The 21,213-nt window shown below is 35.4% G+C and overlaps 1 protein-coding gene across 3 annotated transcripts in view; it reads right to left on the bottom strand.

The window, feature by feature from the left end:
- SYCP1 (synaptonemal complex protein 1) overlaps window positions 1–21,213 on the bottom strand; it is a 137,880-nt gene that overhangs the window by 115,648 nt on the left and 1,019 nt on the right. The window contains exons 2-10 of one of the 3 annotated variants that reach the window (XM_031004128.3): window positions 20,968–21,099; window positions 19,884–19,968; window positions 19,256–19,299; window positions 19,034–19,087; window positions 17,800–17,964; window positions 16,702–16,769; window positions 15,703–15,776; window positions 1,943–2,001; window positions 375–444 (exon numbers count right to left, since the gene is read on the bottom strand). In XM_031004128.3, coding sequence (XP_030859988.2) covers window positions 375–444; window positions 1,943–2,001; window positions 15,703–15,776; window positions 16,702–16,769; window positions 17,800–17,964; window positions 19,034–19,087; window positions 19,256–19,299; window positions 19,884–19,968; window positions 20,968–21,075 — 727 coding nt within the window. In that variant the 5' untranslated portion in view covers window positions 21,076–21,099. Of the gene's footprint in view, window positions 1–374; window positions 445–1,942; window positions 2,002–15,702; window positions 15,777–16,701; window positions 16,770–17,799; window positions 17,965–19,033; window positions 19,088–19,255; window positions 19,300–19,883; window positions 19,969–20,967; window positions 21,103–21,213 lie in introns of all 3 variants that reach the window. The other 2 variants (XM_055356133.2, XM_031004131.3) reach the window with 2 other exon arrangements.

Raw genomic sequence — 21,213 nt, 5'->3', positions numbered from 1 at the left:
ATATAAAAGTTTATTCTCTAAAACACACTAATCTGAAACAACAGGTTTTAAATATATATAATATGATACATATACAATTATTTTAACATGCATACTATACCAAGATATGTAAAAAGAGACCAAATCACATTTCTAAAAAATAAAATAAAATTAGTTTGATTTCATGAAAGATGTAGTTTTAAAACCCAAAATTATTTTTAACAAATATTAATTCCCTGCCACATTCCACAAGATTTAGAGGGGCTTACAGAAATAAATAAAATAGAAAATAGTTCAGAGCATCAGGCTAAAGAGATGAAGACATTAACGGAATCTGATAAAAATATAAATAGCAAAACAGTAATATAAAAATTAAGTAAGATCCCTATACCTACACTTAAAATGCATTTCCAGTCTGGAATTCTCAGCTTGCACACGAAGTTCCTCAAAAGCTGTTATCATTTTCTGAAATATAAAGTTTTAAGAATCATACTTAAATTTTTTTAAATAGCTTTCTTCAAACTATGAAAATATTACCAAATTTGTATCATGTGACCATTAAATTTAAAACCACACAATTTGGAATAACTAAAACACTGTAATTTGAATTACTTACTAAAAATGTATTAAGAGGGCCTATGTTAGTTTCCCGGATGCTTAAATGCACTGGCAACATGTTATACAATACAAAATAGCAGCAAATGGATTGTGGTACACCAGCCATTTACTTAATAGCATGTATCAAAATCTGTAATTTTGTATTTATTTGTGCTTATTTATTTATGTCTTCTCCACTAATGTGAGGCCTCTCCCCATGAATCCAAAGTTACACTTCCATCATCTGGCAGCATGTGTTCATTCGGCATTCAACAAATCTTGCTTTGTAAAATCAGGTTAATTAATTAATTAATTACTGAGTGCCTATTATGTGCCAGGAACTGTTTTAGGTAATAGGAATAGAAGACAAAGTCTCGGCCGGGTGCGGGGGCTCACGCCTCTAATCCCAGCACTTTGGGAGGCCGAGGCGGGCGGATCACGAGATCAGGAGATGGACACCATCCTGGCTAACACGGTGAAACCCCGTCTCCACTAAAAATACAAAAAATTAACCGGGCGTAGTGGCTGTCCCCTGTAGTCCCAGCTACTCCGGAGGCTGAGGCAGGAGAATGGCGTGAACCCGAGAGGCGGAGCTTGCAGTGAGCCGAGATTGCGCCACTGCACTCCAGCCTGGGCGACAGAGCGAGACTCTGTCTCAAAAAAAAAAAAAAAAAAAAAAAGAAGAAGACAAAGTCTCTACCCTACTGGACCTTACAATAAAGTGTAAAAAAGAATACAAATACACACACACACATATATCAAATATATGCCATGCAGCTTTATGTGCTCTTGAGAAAAGTTAAATGAGGTGGATATATATGGAATAATCAAATAGAAATTTTAGATAAAGTATTAAGGGGAGAATAACAAAAAAGCAGAATGAAGTTTAGAAATGTGCATAAGATCTTAGACATAAAAGTTCTGCAAAGGGTACAAATTCAAAGAACCACCATCAGAAAGAGCTTGGCAAATTTGAGAAACATAAAAGAGTGACTACAGCAGAAAAGCAAAGTGGACAATGACAGGAGATGAGAAAACAAAGGTAAACAGAAGCCAGACACAGATGAATAATACTTTACATGTTTTCAAATTAATGGTTATGTGTCACAATGTGCTGATTTCTGACAAAAGGCAGTAAATATTTGATAAATTAAGTGATGTCACTAACATGTAAATCAAAAAGCTCCTACATAACATTAATGCTCATAGTATAGAACCTTAGGAATTTTATTAGTGATACAATAATATATCAACAAATAAATAATAATCTTTTTAGTAAGAATAGTTGTCCATATCTTTGTAGCAATCGCTCTAATTTGCTCAGAAATTCCTATGTTTAAAATACTCAGATTTCATTAACACTCACCTCAATGTTATTATTTAGATCCATATAAACTTGCCTGGTTTCTTCCCGTTCATATTCATCTATTGTTAATATAAAAATTTCAAGATTAAATTTTAAAATAAGATGTCAACAAGACAATACTCAAAATGCCTCCAGAAAACATTAAAATATTTAAAATTCTGTGTTAATGATGAACATTGGGTTATCTAAATCATTACTGGGTCTTTTTAAGTTGCATCAAAAGCTGTTTGGGTTCAGTCTGTTGTGAAGAAGCTTAGAAGTCACTGCTCCATCCTAACGACAGGTAAAAAGCTGAACAAACTAAAAAATTAACAACTCTTCTCAGATCCTTAAGAGAAGTAAAGTCGCAGGGCAAACTACTACCCCAAAATTGGAGAGACAGGCAAACACAGAGAGAATTACAACTTACCAGGGCAGAAACCCATAAGCAGAAAACTCTGTGGGAACCAGAGTCAGGGAAAGAAAACCTGAACTATAATTGACACATTGCTGGAAATTCAGTGTAAACAAATCTGAGAGATACACTATGTGGAGGCTGGGTGTGGTGGCTCACGCCTGTAATCCTAGCACTTTGGGAGGCAGAGGTTGGCAGGTTGCTTGATGCCAGGAGTTCAAGACCACCCTGGCCAATGTGGTAAAACCCCATCTCTACTAAAAATACAAAAATTCTCCAAGCATAGTACCACATGCCTATAGTCCCAGCTACTCAGAAGGCTGAGACATGAGAATCGCTTGAACCCAGAAGGCAGAGGTTGCAGTGAGCTGGGCGACAGAGTGAGACTCTATCTCAAAAAATAAAAATAAAAAAACCTCTGTGGAGACCCAGTCATCAGAGAGGTCCCAGATTCTTGTGAGTTTAACCTTCTGGAGCTCTACCAGGTTTCTCACAATGAACATAGGAAAAACATCCCCTTGTGCTTCTAACAGGAAAAGCCGTTTTGAACTATACCAATATGTCCCGTTCTTAACAAGGCCTCCTTTGGGAGAGCAAAATCTGCTGGGAATTTGTCAGAGCCTAACTAACCTGGGGGAAGGAAATACCCAATTCCAGACAGCTCTAGCCTTCCATGTGAAGTAAGGAAAATATCCAACTCCATCCCCCTCTAGCCATCCAGATGGAAAATGGGAAATTCCCAACTGCAGCCCACTCTACCACCTTGTCCCATCTAAGGAGGAGAGGGATGTAAGGGCTGAGGAGTATTTATGAAGTTCATTATCTGGAGGCAAAAATTTGCTAAAAAATTGAGACCTAACCATAGGTCTATAGAACACTCCTCCCCCTATACTTTACCAGCACATTACAACAATTCCTTTACCCAGTACATCATGTGTAGCTATCCAAAACAATAAAAATACAAGCATACTAAAAGCAAAAAATACACTTTGACAAGACAAGACAAGCATCAGAACCAGACTCTGATACAGTTAAAGATGTCAGAATTATCCCAGACCAGTAATTTAGAACAACTATGATTGATATACTAAGGGCTCTAGTACATAAAGTAGACATCACGCAAGAATAGATAAGCAATTTAAAGAGATAGGTGAAAATTCTAAGAATGACTCAAAACAAAAATGCTACATATCAAAACCACTGTAACAGAAATGAAGGGCTTGTGGGTGTGGGGGCTCATTCCCATAATCCCAGCCACTCAGAAGGCTCAGGCAAGATGATTACTTGAGGCCAGGAGTTGGAGACCAGCCTAGACAACATAGAAAGACGCTGTCTCTAAAAAAAATAAAACGAAGAAATGAGGGGCTTATTAGTAGACTAGACACAGCTGAGGAAAGTAATCTTTGAAGTTGAAGATATTTCAACAGAAACCTCAAAAACTGAAAGGCAAAGAGAAACAAGACTAGAAAGAACAGAACAGAATATCCAAGAACTGTGAGACAACTACAAAAAGTATAATGGGAATACCAGAAGGAGAAGAAAGAGAAAAAGGAACATAAAAAAATATTTGTAACAATAATGACTGAGAATTTTCCCTAAATTAATTTCAGACACCAAGTCACAGATCCAGAAAGCTCAGAGAACAGAAAGCAGGATAAATGCAAAAAACACTACACCTATGCATATTACATTCAAACTACAAAAAATCAAAGATAAAGCTAGAGGAAAAAAACATTTTACCTACAGAGGAGCAAAAAGAAAGATTCTATCTGACTCCTCCTCAGAAACCACGCAGGCAAGAATAGAATGGAGTAAAATATTTAAAATGCTGACAGAAAAAACCAGCAACACAGAATTCTGTAATTTGAGAAACTATCCTTCAAAAGCGAAGAAAGAAATACTTTCTTTGACAAAAGTTGACAGAATGTGTTGCCAGCAGACCTGCCTTCCAAGAAATGTTAAAAGAAATTATTTAAAGAGAAAGAAAATGATTTATGTAAGAAATTCAGATCTCTATAAAGAAAAAAAAGAGCAACAGCTGGTCTCAGTGGCTCACACCTGTAATCCCAGTGCTTTGGGAGGCCAAAGTGGGAGGATCACTTGAGGCCAGAAGTTCAAAACCAGCCTGTATAACATAGCAAGACCCCATCTCTGCCAAAAAAAAAAGAAAGAAAAAAAAGAGCATCAATGCAGAAATAAGTGAAGGCTAAATAACTTTTATTTTTCTCATTCTTAATTGATCTAACATATAAGTTTGTCAAAAATAGTAATACCAATAATGGGCCAGGCGCAGTGGCTCACACCTGTAACCCCAGCACTTTGGGAGGCCAAGGCAGTTGGATCACTTGAGGTCAGGAGTTCAAGACCAGTCTGGCCAACATAGCGAAAATCCATCTCTACTAAACATACAAAAATTAGCATATTACTAAACATAAAAAAATTGGCACATGCCTGTAATACCAGCTACTCGGGAGGCTGAGGCAGGAGAATCACTTGAACCCAGGAGGCGGAGGTTGCAGTGAGCCAGGATCATGCCACTGCACTCCAGCCTGGGCAACAGAATGAGACTCTGCCTCAAAAAACAAAAAACAAACAAACAAACAAAAAAATAGCAACAATGTATTAGATTATAAATGCTTATTTATGCTTTATATAAAAGAAATTAATGACAGCAACGATACAAAAGACGGGAGGAGGCCAGCCGGGCCTGGTAGCTCAAGCCCATAATCTCAGCACTTTGGGAGGTGGAGGAGGGTGAATCACTTGAGGTCAAGAGTTCAAGACCAGCCTGGCCAACATGACAAAACCCCGTCACTACTGAAAATACAAAAATTAGCCGGGCTTGGTGGTGGGCACCTGTAATCTCAGCTACTCAGGAGGCTGAAGCACGAGAATCACTTGACCCCGGTAGGTGGAGGTTGTGGTGAACCGAGATGGCACTACTGCACTCCAATCTGGGCAATAAAACAAGACTCTGTATCCAAAAAAAAAAAGAAAAAAAAGATGGGAGGAAAGAATTATAAGGTACTCATTGTAACCTTGAAGCAGTAGAGGGTTATTTGAAAGTCAACTTGGATTACTGTAAATATATATTGCAAACTCTAGTGAAATCACTTTAAAAAGTAAAAATAGAAGTATAACTAATATTCTAAGAAAGGAGAGAAAATGGAATCACATAAAATGCCCAATTAAAACCACAAATAGCAAAAAAAGAGTAAAAGACAAAAATAGGAACAAAGAACAGGACAATAAATAGAAAAACAGTAATAAATGTGGTAGATAATAATCCAACTATATTAATAATCACTTTGAATGACAATAGTCTAAATGACCAACTAAGAGATTGTCAGAGTGGATCAAAAAACAATACCCAACTACATGCTGTCTATAAGAAACTCACTTTAAATGTAAAATCACATCTAGAATAAAAGTAAATGGATAAAGATACACCATATTAACACTAATCACAAGAAAGCATGTTAACACTAATCAAAAGAAAATTAAAAACTTCTACTCTACAAAAGAGAATGTCAAGAGAATGAGAATACAAGCCACAGACTGGGAGAAAATGTCTGCAAAAGAAACATCTGATAAAGGACTGTTATCTATAATATACAAAGACTCAAATATTATTAAGTCTTTTCTCTTATTGTTGATTAAAATTCAACATTAAGAAAACAAGCAACTTGATTAAAAAATGGGCCAAAGACCTTAACAGACACCTTACAAAAGGAGACATACGGATGGCAAATAATCATATAAAAAGAGTAGCTATATTAATTTCAGACACAGCCAACTTCAAAGCAAGGAAAGTTGTCAGACATAAAGAGGGCCATTTCAAAATGCTTTTAGAGCTGGGCACAGTGGCTGATGCCTGTAATCCCAGTACTTTGAGAGGCTGAGGATGGAGGATCACTTGAGCCCAAGAGTTCGAGACCACCCTAGGCTACGTAGCAAACCCCTTCTCTACAAAAAATAGAAAAATTAGCCAAGAGTGGTGGTACACACCTATAGTCCCCACTACTCAAGAGGCTGAGGTAAGAAGATCGCTTGAGCCCAGGATTTCAAGGCTGCAGTGAACTATGATCACATCATTGCACTGCAGTCTGGGTAACAGACCAAGACCCTGTCTCAAAAAATAAATAAATAAATAAAAATAAAATGCTTTTGGGTCATTTCTCCAAGGAGATATAACAATTTTTAACACATATAGGCCTAATAATATGGTGTCAAAATACATGAAGCAAAAACTGGTAGAACAACAAAGAGAAATAAATTAATCCACTATTATAGTTGAAGATTTCAACATCTCTATCAGAAATGGACAGACCCAGCAGGCAGAAAATCAGTAAGACATGTATGTTGAGTGTCCCTTATCCAAAATGTTTGGGACCAGGACAATTAATATATCAGATTTCAGATTTCTTTTTAGATTTTGGAATATTTGCATTGTGTTTACCAGTTGAGCATCCCCAATCTGAAAATCCAAAATCTGAAATGCTCCAGTGAGCATTTCCTTTGAGCATCATTTTGGCACTCAATTGGATTTTGGAGTATTTTAGATTTGGGATTTTGGGATTAAGGCTGCTTAACCTGTAGTTGGATTCAATAAAACCATCAATCACCTTGACATTTACAGACTGCTTAATCCAACAATAACAGAATGCATAGTCTTCTGAAGCTCACACGGAATATTCATCAAGATAGACCATATTCTGGGCCATAAGACACACCTTAACAAATTTAAAAGATTATAAATTGTACAGTATCTGCTCTCAGATCACAATGGAATTAAACCAGAAATAAATAATAGAAAGATAGCTGGAAAATCACAAAATGCCTGGAGATTAACCAAGACACTTCTAAATACCACCTGAGTCAAAGAAGAAATCTCAAGAGAAATTCAAAAATATTTTGAACTAAATGAAAATTAAAACACATATTATCAAAATCTGTGCGATACAGGAAAAACTGAGAGGGAAATTTATAGCATTGAATGCATAAATTGGAAAAGACAATCTGAAATCAATCATCTAAGTTTCCACTGTAGGCAACTAGAAAGAGAAGAGCAAATTAAATCCAAAGTAAGAAGGAGAAAAGAAGTAATAAAAATTAGAGTAAAAACCGTGAAAGTGGAAACAGAAAATCAATATTTTAAAAAATCAATGAAACCAAAAGCTGGTTATTTGAAAAGATCAATAAAATCAATAAATTCTAGCCAGGCTAAGAAAAAGAGAGGATTCAAATTACTAATCCATAAATGAAAAAGGAGACATCACTACAAACCTCATGGATGTTAAAATGAAGAAATATTATGAACAATTCTATGCCCACAGATTTGCTAACCTAAATGGAATGGACCAACTGTCAAAAGACACAACTGCCAAAACTCACAGAATTAAAAGCAGGCAATCTGAATAAGCCTATATCCATTAAAGAAATTAAGTCAATAATTAATAACCCTCCAGAACAGAAAGCACCAGGCCTGCCAGCTTCACTGGTGAATTCTACAAACATTTAAGGAAGAAACTATACCAATTGTCTACTATCTCTTTCAGAAGATAGAAGCAGAGGGAATATTTTCTAACTCATTCTATGATGCCAGCAGTACCCTAATACCAAAACCAGACAAAGACATTATAAGAAAATTACAGACAAATATCTCTCACGAACATAGATGCAAAAATACTCAACAAAACATTAGCAAATCAAATCCAACAATATATAAAAGGAGCCTGACACAGTGCCCCACACCTATAATCCCAATTCCAGCTACTCAGGAGACTGAAGTGAAAGGATTGCTTGAGGCCAAAAGTTTGAGACTAGCCTGGGCAACATAGCAAGATCCCATCTCTAAAAAGAAATTTTAAAAATTATCTGGGTGCAGTGGCACACACCTATAGTTTCAGCCACTGAGGAGGCTGAGGCAGGAGGATCACTTGAGCCCAGGAGTTCAAGGCTATAGTGAGTTATGATCATGCCTGTGAATAGCCACTGTACTCCAGCCTGGGTGACAGAGCAAGATCCTGTCTCAAAAAAAAAAAAAAAGTATAAAAAGAATTATACAACACAACCAAATGGGATGCAGTCAAGGTATGCAAGGCTGGCTCAGCATTTTAAATCAATTATTGTAATCCATCACATAACAGGCTAAAAAATTACAAGATCATATCAATAGATATAGAAAAATTATTTGACAAAATCCAACACCCATTCATGATAAAAACTCTTAGTAAACTAGGAATAGAAGGGAACTTGCTCAACCTAGTAAAGAATATCTACAGAAACCTATAGCTAATATCATACTTAATGGTGAGAAACTAGAAGCTTTCCCACTAAGATCAGGAACAAGGCAAGGATGTCCCCTCTCACCATTCTTTTTCAACATTGTACTTAAAGTTTTAATTAATACAATAAAACAAAAAAAAGGAAACAAATGGAATCAGATTGAGAAAAAAGAAATAAAAACTACTTTATTCACAGATAACATAACTGTCTATACAGAGAATTTGAAAGAATTAACAGAAAAAATCCTGGAACTAATAAGCAATTACAGCAAGGTTGCACGATACAAGATTAATATACTATACAAACGTCAATCATTTTCCTATACACCAGCAATGAATAAGTGGAATTTGAAATTGAAAACACAATACCATTTACATTAGTATACAAAAAAAATGAAATACTTAGGTACAAATCTAACAAAACGTGCAAGATCTATATGAGGAAAACTATAAAATTTTGATGAAAACAATCAAATAATAATTAAATCAATAGAGAAAGATTCCATGATCATGGATAGGAAGATTCAATATTGTCAAGATGTCAATCCTTCCCAACTTGATCTACAGATTCAATGCAATCCCAATAAAAATCTCAGCAAGTTATATTGTGGATATCTACAAACTGATTCTAAAGTTTATATGGTGAGGCAAAAGACTCAGAAGAGCCAACACGACATTAAACGAGAAGAACAAAGTTGGAGAACTGATACTACTCAAATTCAAGACTTACTATAAAGCTACAGTAATCAACATAGTGAGGGATTTGTGGGGGAAAAGGACAAAGAAATCAAGGGAACAAAATACAGAGTCCAGAAATAGACCCAATATATATAGTCAACTGATCTTTGACAAAGGAGTAACAAATAGACCCAAACAAATATAGTCAACTGATATTTGACAAAGGAGTAACAGCTATAAAATAGAGAAAAGATGGTCTTTTCAACAAATGATGCTGAAACAAGTGGACATCTACATGCAAAAAAAAAAAAGAATCTGGACACAGATCTTACACCCTTAACAAAAATTAACTCAAAATGTATCATAGACCTAAATGTAAAATACAAACCATAAAACTCCAAGATAAATAGGAGAAAACCTGGATGATCTTGGGTATCACGATGACTTTTTTTTTGTAGATACAATCCATGAAAGAAATAATTAATGAGCTGGACTTCATTAAAATTAAAAACTTCTGCTCTCCAAAAGATAATGTCAAGAGAATGAGAATACAAGCCGCAGACTGGGAGAAAATGTCTGCAAAAGAAACATCTGATAAAGGACTGTTTTCTATAATATACAAAGACTCAAAATTGTTGTCTTTTTTCTTATTGTTGATTAAAACTCAACAATAAGAAAACATGCAACCTGATTAAAAAATGGGACAAAGACCTTAACAGACACCTTACCAAAGGAGACATACAGATGGCAAATAATCACATGAAAAGATTCCCATCATATGTCATCAGAGAAATGCAATTTAGAACAACAAAGAGATATCAATACATACCCCTATTCGAATGGCCAAAATCCAGAACTTTGACAACACCAAATGCTGGTGAGAGTATAGAACAACAGAAACTCTCATTCACTGCTGGTGGAAATAAAAAATTGTACACCCACTTTGGAAGACAGTTTGGCAATTTCTTACAAAACTAAACATACTTTTACCATGTGATTCAGGAATTGTGCTCCTTGGTATTTACTCAAAGGAGTTTAAAATGTCCACACAAAAGCCTGCACATGGATATTTATAGCAGCTTTATTCATAACTGCCAAAACTTGGAAGCAACCAAGATGTCCTTTAGTAGGTGAATGGATAAATAAGCTGTGGTATGTGCAAACAATGAATGGAATATTATTCAGTGCTTAAAAAATGAGCTATCAAGTGATGAAAAGACATGGAGGAAACTTGAATGCATATTACTAAGTGAAAGAAGCCAATCTGAAAAGCCTACGTACTGTAGGATCCGAACTACATAACATTCTGGAAAAGGCAAAATTATGGAGACAGTTAAAAATCAGTGGTTACCGGGGTAGGGTGTAGAGAATCAACAGGCAGAACACAGAATTTTAGGGCAATGAAACTATTCTGTATTATACTATAATGGCGGACATATTTGTCCAAATCCATAGAGTGTACAACACCAAGAGTGAACACTAATGTAAACTATGAGCTTTGGACAATTATGATGTGCCTATGTAGGTTCATCAATTGTAACAAACGTGCCACTCTGGTGAGTTATGTTGATAATCGGAGAGGCTATACATGCATGGGGCAAAAGCTTTGCAAACTGGACTCTGCATAAAACACTACCCAAGTCCCAGAACTATCCTTGAGTACAGCATACATGAAATAGACCCAGGGCAGCACAGCAAAGGCATTGAAAATTGAACTGATATTGGAACACCCACAATGAAAAGGCAAGACAGAACCTATTCTAAACCTAAGTGAGCTGACTGCCTGTTAGAAAATAAACAAATAAACATTCTCTAGGAAATCTGAAGAGGACTCAGATTCTCACAACATAATCCAGGATATAATCCAGAATTGCTGAACATTCAATGAACTAGGAAAATTTAACCATTCTAAGTCTCAAATTATTAATTATTATCTAAGATAGCTGATGAGATAACCAATAAAACTAGGATCTATGGCAAAAAAAATCACAGAAATGGACCCCAGGGTATTGCAGACATTGGCATTATTGGATACAACTATGTTTATTATGTTCATACAGATAAAAAGTAGAGCTTTAAAAAGTCAGCAAAGAACTTAAAATTCTGGAAAGTGACACTACAAATTTTTAAAGAACCAGCTAATACTCAACCAGTAAATACAATAACAAATTAAGACACCAACTGATAAATTTTAAAACAGGCAAGATAGCATTAGGAGATATACCTAATGCTAAATGACGAGTTAATGGGTGCAGCACACCAGCATGGCACATGTATACATATGTAACTAACCTGCACATTGTGCACATGTACCCTAAAACTTAAAGTATAATAATAATAAAATAAAAATAAAATAAAACAGACAAGAATTAACTAAATAGAAAATCAGTAAACTGGAAGAGAGGTTAGAAGAAATTATGTGGGCCAGGGCAGTGGCTGACACCTATAATCCCAACATTTTGGGAGGCCAAGGTGGGAAGATCACTTGAGCCCAGGAGTTTGAGACTATCCTGGGCAACATGGCGAAACCCTGTCTCTAAAAAAATACAAAAATTAGACAGGCCTGGTGGTGTGCAGCTGTAGTCCCAGCTACTTGGGAAGCTGAGGTAGGAAGATTGCTTGAGCTTGGGATGCGGGGGTTATGGTGAGCCAAGATGGAACCACTGCACTCCAGCCTGGGCAACAGTGTGAGACCACCCCACCCCCCACCAAAAAAAGAAAAGAAAGAAAGAAAAAAGTATCTTGAGTGGAGTACAGTGAGAAAAAAGATGAAAAATACAGAGTCAGAAATACAGAACAGTGGCCTCATTATTGTGACCTGAAAAGATTGAACAGGCTCTCATCTCAGGGACTTTGCACTTAACTGCTTCCTCTGCCTGAAATATTCTTTCCTAAAATAGATGGCCCACTCCCTTATTCAGGTCTCTACCCAATGTCACTTAACCAGAAAAAACTTCCCAATCACCCTGTCCCAAAATATTCTCTCCTTAAGCAGTTATCACCTAACATATATTTTATTTATTCATTAATGATCTGTATCCTCTCCCCTCACTAGACTGTATACTCTTTTTTTTTTTAAGTTCTGGGATACATGTGCAGAATGTGTAGCTTTGTTACATAGCTATATATGTGCCATGGTGGTTTGCTGCACCTATCAACCCATCATCTAGGTTTTAAGCCCCATATGCATTAGGTATTTGTCCTAATGCTCTCCCTCCCCTTGCCCTCCACCCCACAACAGGCCCCGGTGTGTGATGTTCCCCTCCCTGTGTCCATGTGTTCGCATTGTTCAACTCCCACTTATGAGTGAGAACATTTGGTGTTTGGTTTTCTGTTCCTGTATTAGTTTGCTGAGAATGATGGTTTCCAGCTTCATCCATGTCCCTGCAAAGGACATGAACTCCTTCTTTTACAGAAAAAAAAAGAAACCCATTCAAAAAGTGGGCAAAGGCTATAAACAGACACTTCTCAAAAGAAGACATTTATGCCACCAACAAACGTGAAAAAAAGCTCATCATCACTGGTCATTAGAGAAATGCAAATCCAGACCACAATGAGATACCATCTCACGCCAGTTAGAATGGCAATTATTAAAATGCCAGGAAACAACAGATGCTGGCGAGGCTGTGGAGAAATAGGAACTTTTTTTTTTGAATCGGGCTCTTGCTCTGTTGCCACGCTGGAGTGCAGTGGCATGATCTCAGCTCACTGCAACCTCCGCCTCCCGGGTTCAAGCGATTCCCCTGCCTCAACCTCCTGAGTAGCTGGGACTACAGGCGCGTGCCACCACGCCCAGCTAATTTTTTTGTATTTTAGTAGAGATGGGGTTTCACCATGTTGGCCAGGCTGGTCTTGATCTCTTGACCTTGTGATCTGCCTGCTTCGGCCTCCCAAAGTGCTGGGACTACAGGCGTGAGCCCCTGTGCCTGGCCTAGGAATACTTTTACACTATTGGTGGGAGTGTAAATTAGTTCAACCATTGTGGAAGACAGCGTGGTGATTCCTCAAGGAAATAGAACCAGAAATACCATTTGACCCAGCAATCCCATTACTGGGTGTATACCCAAAGGATTATAAATCATTCTACTATAAAGACACATGCACACATATGTTTATTGCAGCACTATTTACAACAGCAAAGACTTGGAACCAACCCAAATGCCCATCAATGACAGACTGGATAAAGAAAATGTGGCACATATACACCATGGAATATACACTCTTGTAAGAGTAGAGACTTTGTTCACTGCTGTTTTTCATCAGCATCTAGAAGATTTCATGACATAGCAGGCACTAAAAAAATATTGAATGAATGAATAAAAGAAAGAAAAAAGCACAATAACAAAAAGACTGGTCAACAACTTAAGGCAAAAATCTGCATAGAGTTTACACTAATAATAAGGCAAGTGTCAAGACTTTAAAAAAAAAAAACTTTCTACATGTCACATCAAGACATACCTCAACTTTAGTTTATTAAAGAGACCACCTTGAAAAATGTTGGGTTCTCTAAACCTTCCTCACCATCTGATTTCTAACTTAGCTGAAAACTAAATGTAAGAAAGAACTATCGCCCAGCGCAGTGGCTTACGCCTGTAATCCCAGCACTTTGGGAGGCCGAGGCAGGTGGTCAAGAGATCGAGACCATCCTGGCCAACAAGGTAAAATCCCATCTCTACTAAAAATACAAAAAATTAGCCGGCGTGGTGGCGGGCACCTGTAGTCACAGCTGCTCAGGAGGCTGAGGCAGGAGAATCACTTGAACCCTAGGGGCGGGAGGTTGCAGTGAGCCGAGATTGTGCCACTGCACTCCAGCCTGGCCACAGAGTGAGACTTCGTCTAAAAAAAAAAAAAAAAAAAGAACAAAAAAGAACTATCAGACTTGTCTCTCTAACCCAAGTTATTTTCTGCAAGACAGCCAATGTACTATCCTTCTACCCTATCACTGTACTTTTCACCACTTTTTATATCTAGGCAGAAAAATTAATCTTGAATGTTGAGTACACAGGATATAGTAGAGGAGCTGGTAGTGGTATGGTACATTCTGGAAGATACATAGAGTTTTGAAAAGCAAGGTAATACAGGCAGGGACTAAGAATAAAAAACCTGGCCGGGTGCAGTGGCTCACGCCTGTAATCCCAGCATTTTGAGAGGCTGAGGTGGGAGGATCACCTGAGGTCAGGAGGTCGAGACCAGCCTGGCTAACATGGTGAAACCCCCTTTCTACTAAAAATACAAAAAATAGCTGGGTGTGGTGGCACATGCCTGTAATCTCAGCTACTCGCGAGGCTGAGGAAGGAGAATTGCCTGAACCCAGGAGGCGGCGGTTGCAGAGAGCCGAGATCACACCATTACACTCCAGGCTGGGCAACAAGAGTGAAACCACATCTCAAAAAAAAAAAAAAAAAAAAAGAATAAAAAAACCTAACAGTCAATGTTAGAAATAATGACAATAATAATAACAAAATACCCAACATTTATTGAGCACTTTGCATTGTTCTAAGCATATTTATTAACATTTAATTCTCAGGGCAATACTAAGAGGCATTTAATTAATAAACAGAGTGACAGAGAGACTACATAATTTACTCAAATTATTCAAGCTCCCTAGGTGGACAGAAACTGAAAGTCTAAATTCGAGCACAGGCTATCTAATCCTTAAGCCCAAGCTGTTAAGTAGTAAGCTGCATGATACAAATTAAAATTTTTGGCTAAGAAAAATAGAGAATATCCTGAAAAAGCAGGTAGACAGTATTTCCCAATGGATTCTTGGCAGAAACAAAGTAAAGCCAGTGTCAAATTATGGCAAAAATAAAGAATTATATTTTATAATCACACACTTTTATTTTTCATCAAAATGGGAAAAAATCCTACTTTATAATTTAAAAAAATGAAAACATGCTTTAAAATTTTTAAACTGTTCTTTCACATACACAACACAACCATATTAGAATATTTTAAAAGAATTTTTCTTTAGGAAAAATTTGAGAATTCTATTTAGATTGAAAATAAACATTGCACCACTATTCATAAATACAATGGCTTTAGCAAAGCCTCTACTGGTATTTTCTATTACGAGCATGGCTATGTATCTTATTCTCGATTGAATTTCCTAGTTGTTCCAGACAGAGGTTAGTCTCAAAATCATACCTTACTTGAAACCAGGATTAACTATAAATATCAAGAATATACCTTTTGACATATATTACCTTTCAAAAAATTTTGAGCTTTCAAAAGTCAAAGAACTGTGATTCTCCTTATTACTTATATAAAAATAGTCTGAGGCACATATAATTTGTTCAAATCAAATTGGTTCCAAAAATTAAAAGGACAATTTCTTTACCTCTCCACCTCTACCAGTAAAATAAATTGATAAAATCACATAAAACAAGAAAGATATTTACATTTCTTTGTCTTTTCTGCAGATCTAGCACAGGTTTCTTTGAGTAGATTACATAAATGCCTTGTGGCATTATTCCTGAAACAAAGGAAAGAGTTTGCCTGTGTGTAATCTGATCTCAAAGCAAAATCACAATATATAAGTTATGAAATATATTGTTACAATTTTTAAGAAATTTTTAAAATATTATAATCTTTGGCATATATCACATTATTCATAAATGACTATATGAAGAAACAGTGGGTTGACTGTACTACTAGCAAAGATGATTTAGTAATTGCCTCCCTTTAAAAGTAAAAGTTCTAGTAACTGGCCACTAAAATAAATAAACAAATAAAAGTGACAGCTCCTTAACAAGTTTCTACCCAAGTTGCTATCAATAAACTTTCAGTAAACAGGTCTAGATTTGCCTAAGGAAAAATAATGAGAATAGGTTGGGCCATTCATTAACAAATTAATATATGTCTAACCTTCAAAACACAAAATAAGGTAACTTTCTGATTAGGCATTCATTATGTGAATGATGAGACCTGTGGCTATCTTGAAGTTACTAACACATATGGCAGTTAGACTTAATTTTCTAACTTATCATTTTTCTGTAGAAATAAACTGTTACATTTTCAAAAACAGGAATTTGAGTAAGAATTAACTTGGAACTAAGTTAAGTCCTGTTTTATAAGTACTGTACTCAAGACAGCAGTGAAACAGACAACATACATAGGTAGTTGTAGATACAGAATTATCAGGCATCTTTTTTGACACCAAGGAATGTTTATTCCTGACACCTGACATTTTAAAAAGTGAAGTTATTAGTCAGTGACCACAGTTTGCCAAACACAAGAATGTACATCTTCCTTTTTCCATAGCACTCAGATATAATTCTACTTATAAATTCATATGATATAACATATAGAAAGTGCTCAATATGTTTTTGAAAATTATTTTAGTAGTAAATTTGGAATAAAAAATGTGAAAAGAACAAATTCATTAAATTACTACTTACTCTTTTATTAAATCTTTATTTTCTTGAATTCCTTCTTCTAATTTCAAACTTACTTTTTCATTTCCAAACTAATTTATAAAACAGAACAGTTCATCACATTTTGCTTATTAGCAAAAATAAACATGAATATAATCATTAAGCAGTATTTCTTTACTAATGCACAATGGTCTAAAAGAATTATTTTCTTTCCACATAAAAAGGAAACATTTTTGTAATAGCTTACGATTTCCCTTAAGAATATGGCCTTCATCAATCTAAAATAAAGATGGCTAAATCATCTCCAAAAAAATTCAACAATATTTTAATGCAATATTATCTTCTCTAAATATTTTTGAAGTAATGTTTTTTTCTTTGTCCTAATACAATGTCACATTTTCTCAACATTTTTTTCACTTTATGCTACAGATAAAGTTACACAGTTTCGGCCGGGAGCAGTGGCTCACGCCTGTAATCCCAGCACTTTGGGAGGCCGAGGCAGGTGGGTCACGAGGTCTAGGAGTTCAAGACCAGCCTGGTAAATATGGTGGCATCCCATCTCTACTAAAAATATAAAAATTAGCTGGGCGTGGTGGCTCGAGCCTGCAGTCCCAGCTACTTGGGAGGCTGAGGCAGAAGAATCGCTTGAACCAGGGAGGCGAAGGTTGCAGTGAGCCGAGATGGTGCCACTGCACTCCAGCCTGGGTGACAGAGCAAGACTATGTCTCACAAAAATAAATAAAAAAAATAAAGTTACACAGTTTCAAATTTAAAGTGTTACCTACAACTATTGTAATCTAAGAGAATATATTTACATAAAACATCAATAGGAATAAAAATTGAAACTCTTTATAATAAATTAGAATCATTAAATCAATTTTTATATAAAGTGATTTATTATTTCCCTAATCATTTGCATTAAGCGTTATACAACTTGTCCTGTATGCTCATTCTTAAAGTTAAAATGTATCCAGTATTGATGTAACTTTTAAAAAGCATTATCCTTAAAATATTCATCACAAAAACAAGATCAATCCAATTTATCCCAACTAATACTCTACTTTCAACAGTATTAAGATTAGATTTACTATACTATGTTTACAATGCAAAATTATGTCATACTTGCAGTTCCTGAATGGCTTTTCGCTGTGCTTCAATTATCTTTCTGTTTTCTTGCAACTTACTTTCTTTCTGTCTCAGTTCAGCTTCTGTACTTACTTTCCATTTTTTTATCTTTTCAGCCTCCTTATACAGTTTTGAAAACACTCTGCTCAATCCCTCTGAATTCTATTAAAATATGTTTTCAAAAATTAATTGTTCAAAACTCTAATATAACCAAACTATGGCTGCCTACTGAAAATATCCATATACTAGTAGTTGAGACCAAATGTCTCCTCAATTTAAGCACTAATAGCATACTGAAAGCCACATTAACTCTTTTAAACTACTAAGGCAATATTAACTACTTCATTAAAGTTATTGGTCACTTGACTAAATTATACCTTGCTGAATAAAATGAAATGGCTCCATAAAAATATTTTAGTTAGTGACAGAATCTGGCTGGTTAAAAGCTAAAATAAATCACCCTATAAGAAATCTATAAATCTTAACAATGGTCTTGAAACACTTTGATTATACAAACAGTTTGAAGATTCACTAAAGGACATGAAGTTTAAAATATAATGACAAGAAAAATAAAAGTGAAGACAAGATATAATTTTCATCAAGTCTGATTTTTATATACATTTCCTGCCTTTTTAAAATCCACATATATTGTAAATATCAGAGATTTTTAGTCACATCAATTTTTGCTGGTTGACAACTTTTTCTTATAAAAATATATAAGTAAGTTCTATATATTTTAAATTCTGTGATACCATAATCACAGCAACAAACACACAGTACCTTACCAGGCTATGGAATTTCTCTTCATTTTAAAGACACTATATGCCATAAATAAGAAATATTTTTATAACTAAAATCAAAAGTATATAGCATGTCCTACAAATTCCTTATACAATAAACCAGTCAACCAGTCAATTTCGTCTGTTAATTAAAGGCTGATTTTGTAAAATACTCTCTTGACTTTGTAAAATACTCTCTTGATACTATACTTTTCAGGTGTAGTACTCGTTTCCCCTCTTCTTGATTTCATGGTTTAAAATTAAATTGCCTCTACATAAATGGAACTTTCATAACCCAAAAAATACAGAAGCAGAAAAAAAGGTTTTAAAGGATATATCTTAAAACGTTAATCAAATAATAATCCTTTTGAAGCTTCAAAAGAAATATACATATAGGTAATAAGTTATATTCCAATTACAAGAAATTTAATATGAATGGGAAATCTTCTGACCTCCAAATCAGAGTCTTTTAGTCCTTCCTGATAGTGACAGTCAGAATTACCAACCTAAAAAGATAGATGTTTCTATAAGGAAATACTTCTGATAAGAGCTTCTAAATAATAACAATTAAATACAGAAGACTAGTAATGCAATAACTAAAGACTTTTTTCGTCTTCAAATAAGCAGTTCATTACCTAAACAGATTATATCTACATGTACTATGCTTAACTGACCTGCTCAAGCATGGGCAAGAAATTAACTTTTTGTAAAGCAGGATCTGCAAGATAAAAGACAACAGGTATTAAATATGCCAACATCTTTTTCTCTTTCTTTTTCTTTTCTTTTTTCTTTTTTTTTTTTTTTTTTTTTTTTTTTTTTTTTTTTTTTTGAGAGAGAGAGGGCATCTGGCACTGTTGCCTAGACTAGAGGGCAGTGGCCCATCATGGCTCACTGCAGCCTCAAAGCCTCCATCTCTAGGGCTCAAATGATCCTCCCACCTTAGCCTCCCAAGTAGCTGGGACTGCAGGCGCATGCCACCATGTCCAGCTAGTTTTGGGGGTGGTGGGGTTTGTTTGTTGGTTTTTTTTTTTTTTTTTTGTACAGACAGGGTCTCCTTATGTTGCCCAGGCTGGTCTCAAACACCTGGCCTCAAGTGATCCCCCTCCATCAGCCTCCCTCCCAAAGTGCTGGAATTACAGGTGTTAGCCACCGTGTCCAGCCTTATTTTTTATATTAAGTATTATATCTAGCTTTTGTGTCAATTATACTTATATAATACTTATGTTACATTTTCAATAACTATCGATGTATGTAACACAATGTTTCTATATAAGCTGATACATTGCTTTTCCATGCTCCTACCTGAATCAATGTTTTCCCCATTTTTGGAGAGATTAGTCTTTGCAAATGGAAACTCAAAATCATCTTCAGTACATTTGTTGAAACTCTAGAGACACAAAGAAGTTCTTAAATATTCTGTTTCATACCACTCTGATATACTAATAGTGTAATATATACATATGTAATATACATCTGCTTAAAAAGGTTACTATAATTGCAAATCCTTTAATGTACATAGTGTTTAAAATATCAAATGCCTTTTCTATATAAACAAAGAAAAAATTCTAATTAGATATTTCCACTTGTAAGATGAAGCTAAACTATAAATTACTCAATATATGGCTTTGTAGGTATTCAAGAATAATAGTAAATCTAACTAGTAGTATAGAACAATATTAGTAGATTTCTTCAGTTTATGATTTCCCTTGATAGAATTAAAGATTGTCTTTATTGAATAGCATTTAATAATATATTATTGCCTATAGCAGCCACAAGAATTGTTTTACAGCATATACAAGTAAAATATTCATTGCGTCATCGCATCTCCAATATAAGGATCCACATGATAAATTTTTTTAAATAATTTTTTAAAGCTCTGTTTCACCTGAGAAACTTGGTATAATTCCTCCTATCCAATGATAACACCATTACATAAATGAATTTCCCTCTTTGCCCTATCCACTAGGAAGCTCAGAGCCAAATCTGAAGCTCAGTCACAACACGAATTATTATTCATATATAGGCATTTGTCCAAATAGTCCTCATTTTTCTTGATAATTTTCCTAATTTTCTCCTAACATATTCTACTATCTCGTAGTATCTGTCCTATAAGTTGCCACGAATCAAATACGGAAAGAAGGAGAATTAAAATAAGCACGTTCCACTATGTATGCAGAGTTCTACGGCAGCAGTCATTATTTAAATGAATGATGCCTACACAATAATGCTCACTGTTCATTTAAAGCAATGGGGTTCAAAATTCTTGGGTAAATGAGACCATTTATTGAGAAGAAATAATTATAAAACACCACCAGGAAGAAAGTACACTTTTCTTCATTTCCCTAAAGTTAAGAAGAGTCCAATTAAGAGTCACATGGAAATTTACCTTGAAGAAAGTGGAATCTCCTCCCAGGGTCTGAGGTTTCACCGCAGACACCTGACTGCTGCTTAATCTCGGTGGTACGAACAATGCAAAGGGCTTTTGCTTTTCCATTTTCTCTGTTACGGTTGTAAATATCTACTGCCCCGGGGGGCGGGAGGGGAAGGAAAGTTTTTTTTCACCGTGTGTCATAAATATACTATGTATTCTTTAAAGTGATGTTTACAAATTAAATGGCTAAAAAAAAGGAAT

This window comes from Gorilla gorilla, chromosome 1, assembly GCF_029281585.2.
Source record: "Gorilla gorilla gorilla isolate KB3781 chromosome 1, NHGRI_mGorGor1-v2.1_pri, whole genome shotgun sequence".
NCBI classification, from domain to species: domain Eukaryota; kingdom Metazoa; phylum Chordata; class Mammalia; order Primates; family Hominidae; genus Gorilla; species Gorilla gorilla.
Note: the sequence above shows the minus strand (reverse complement) of the source record. Positions and strands in the feature narration are given on the sequence as shown.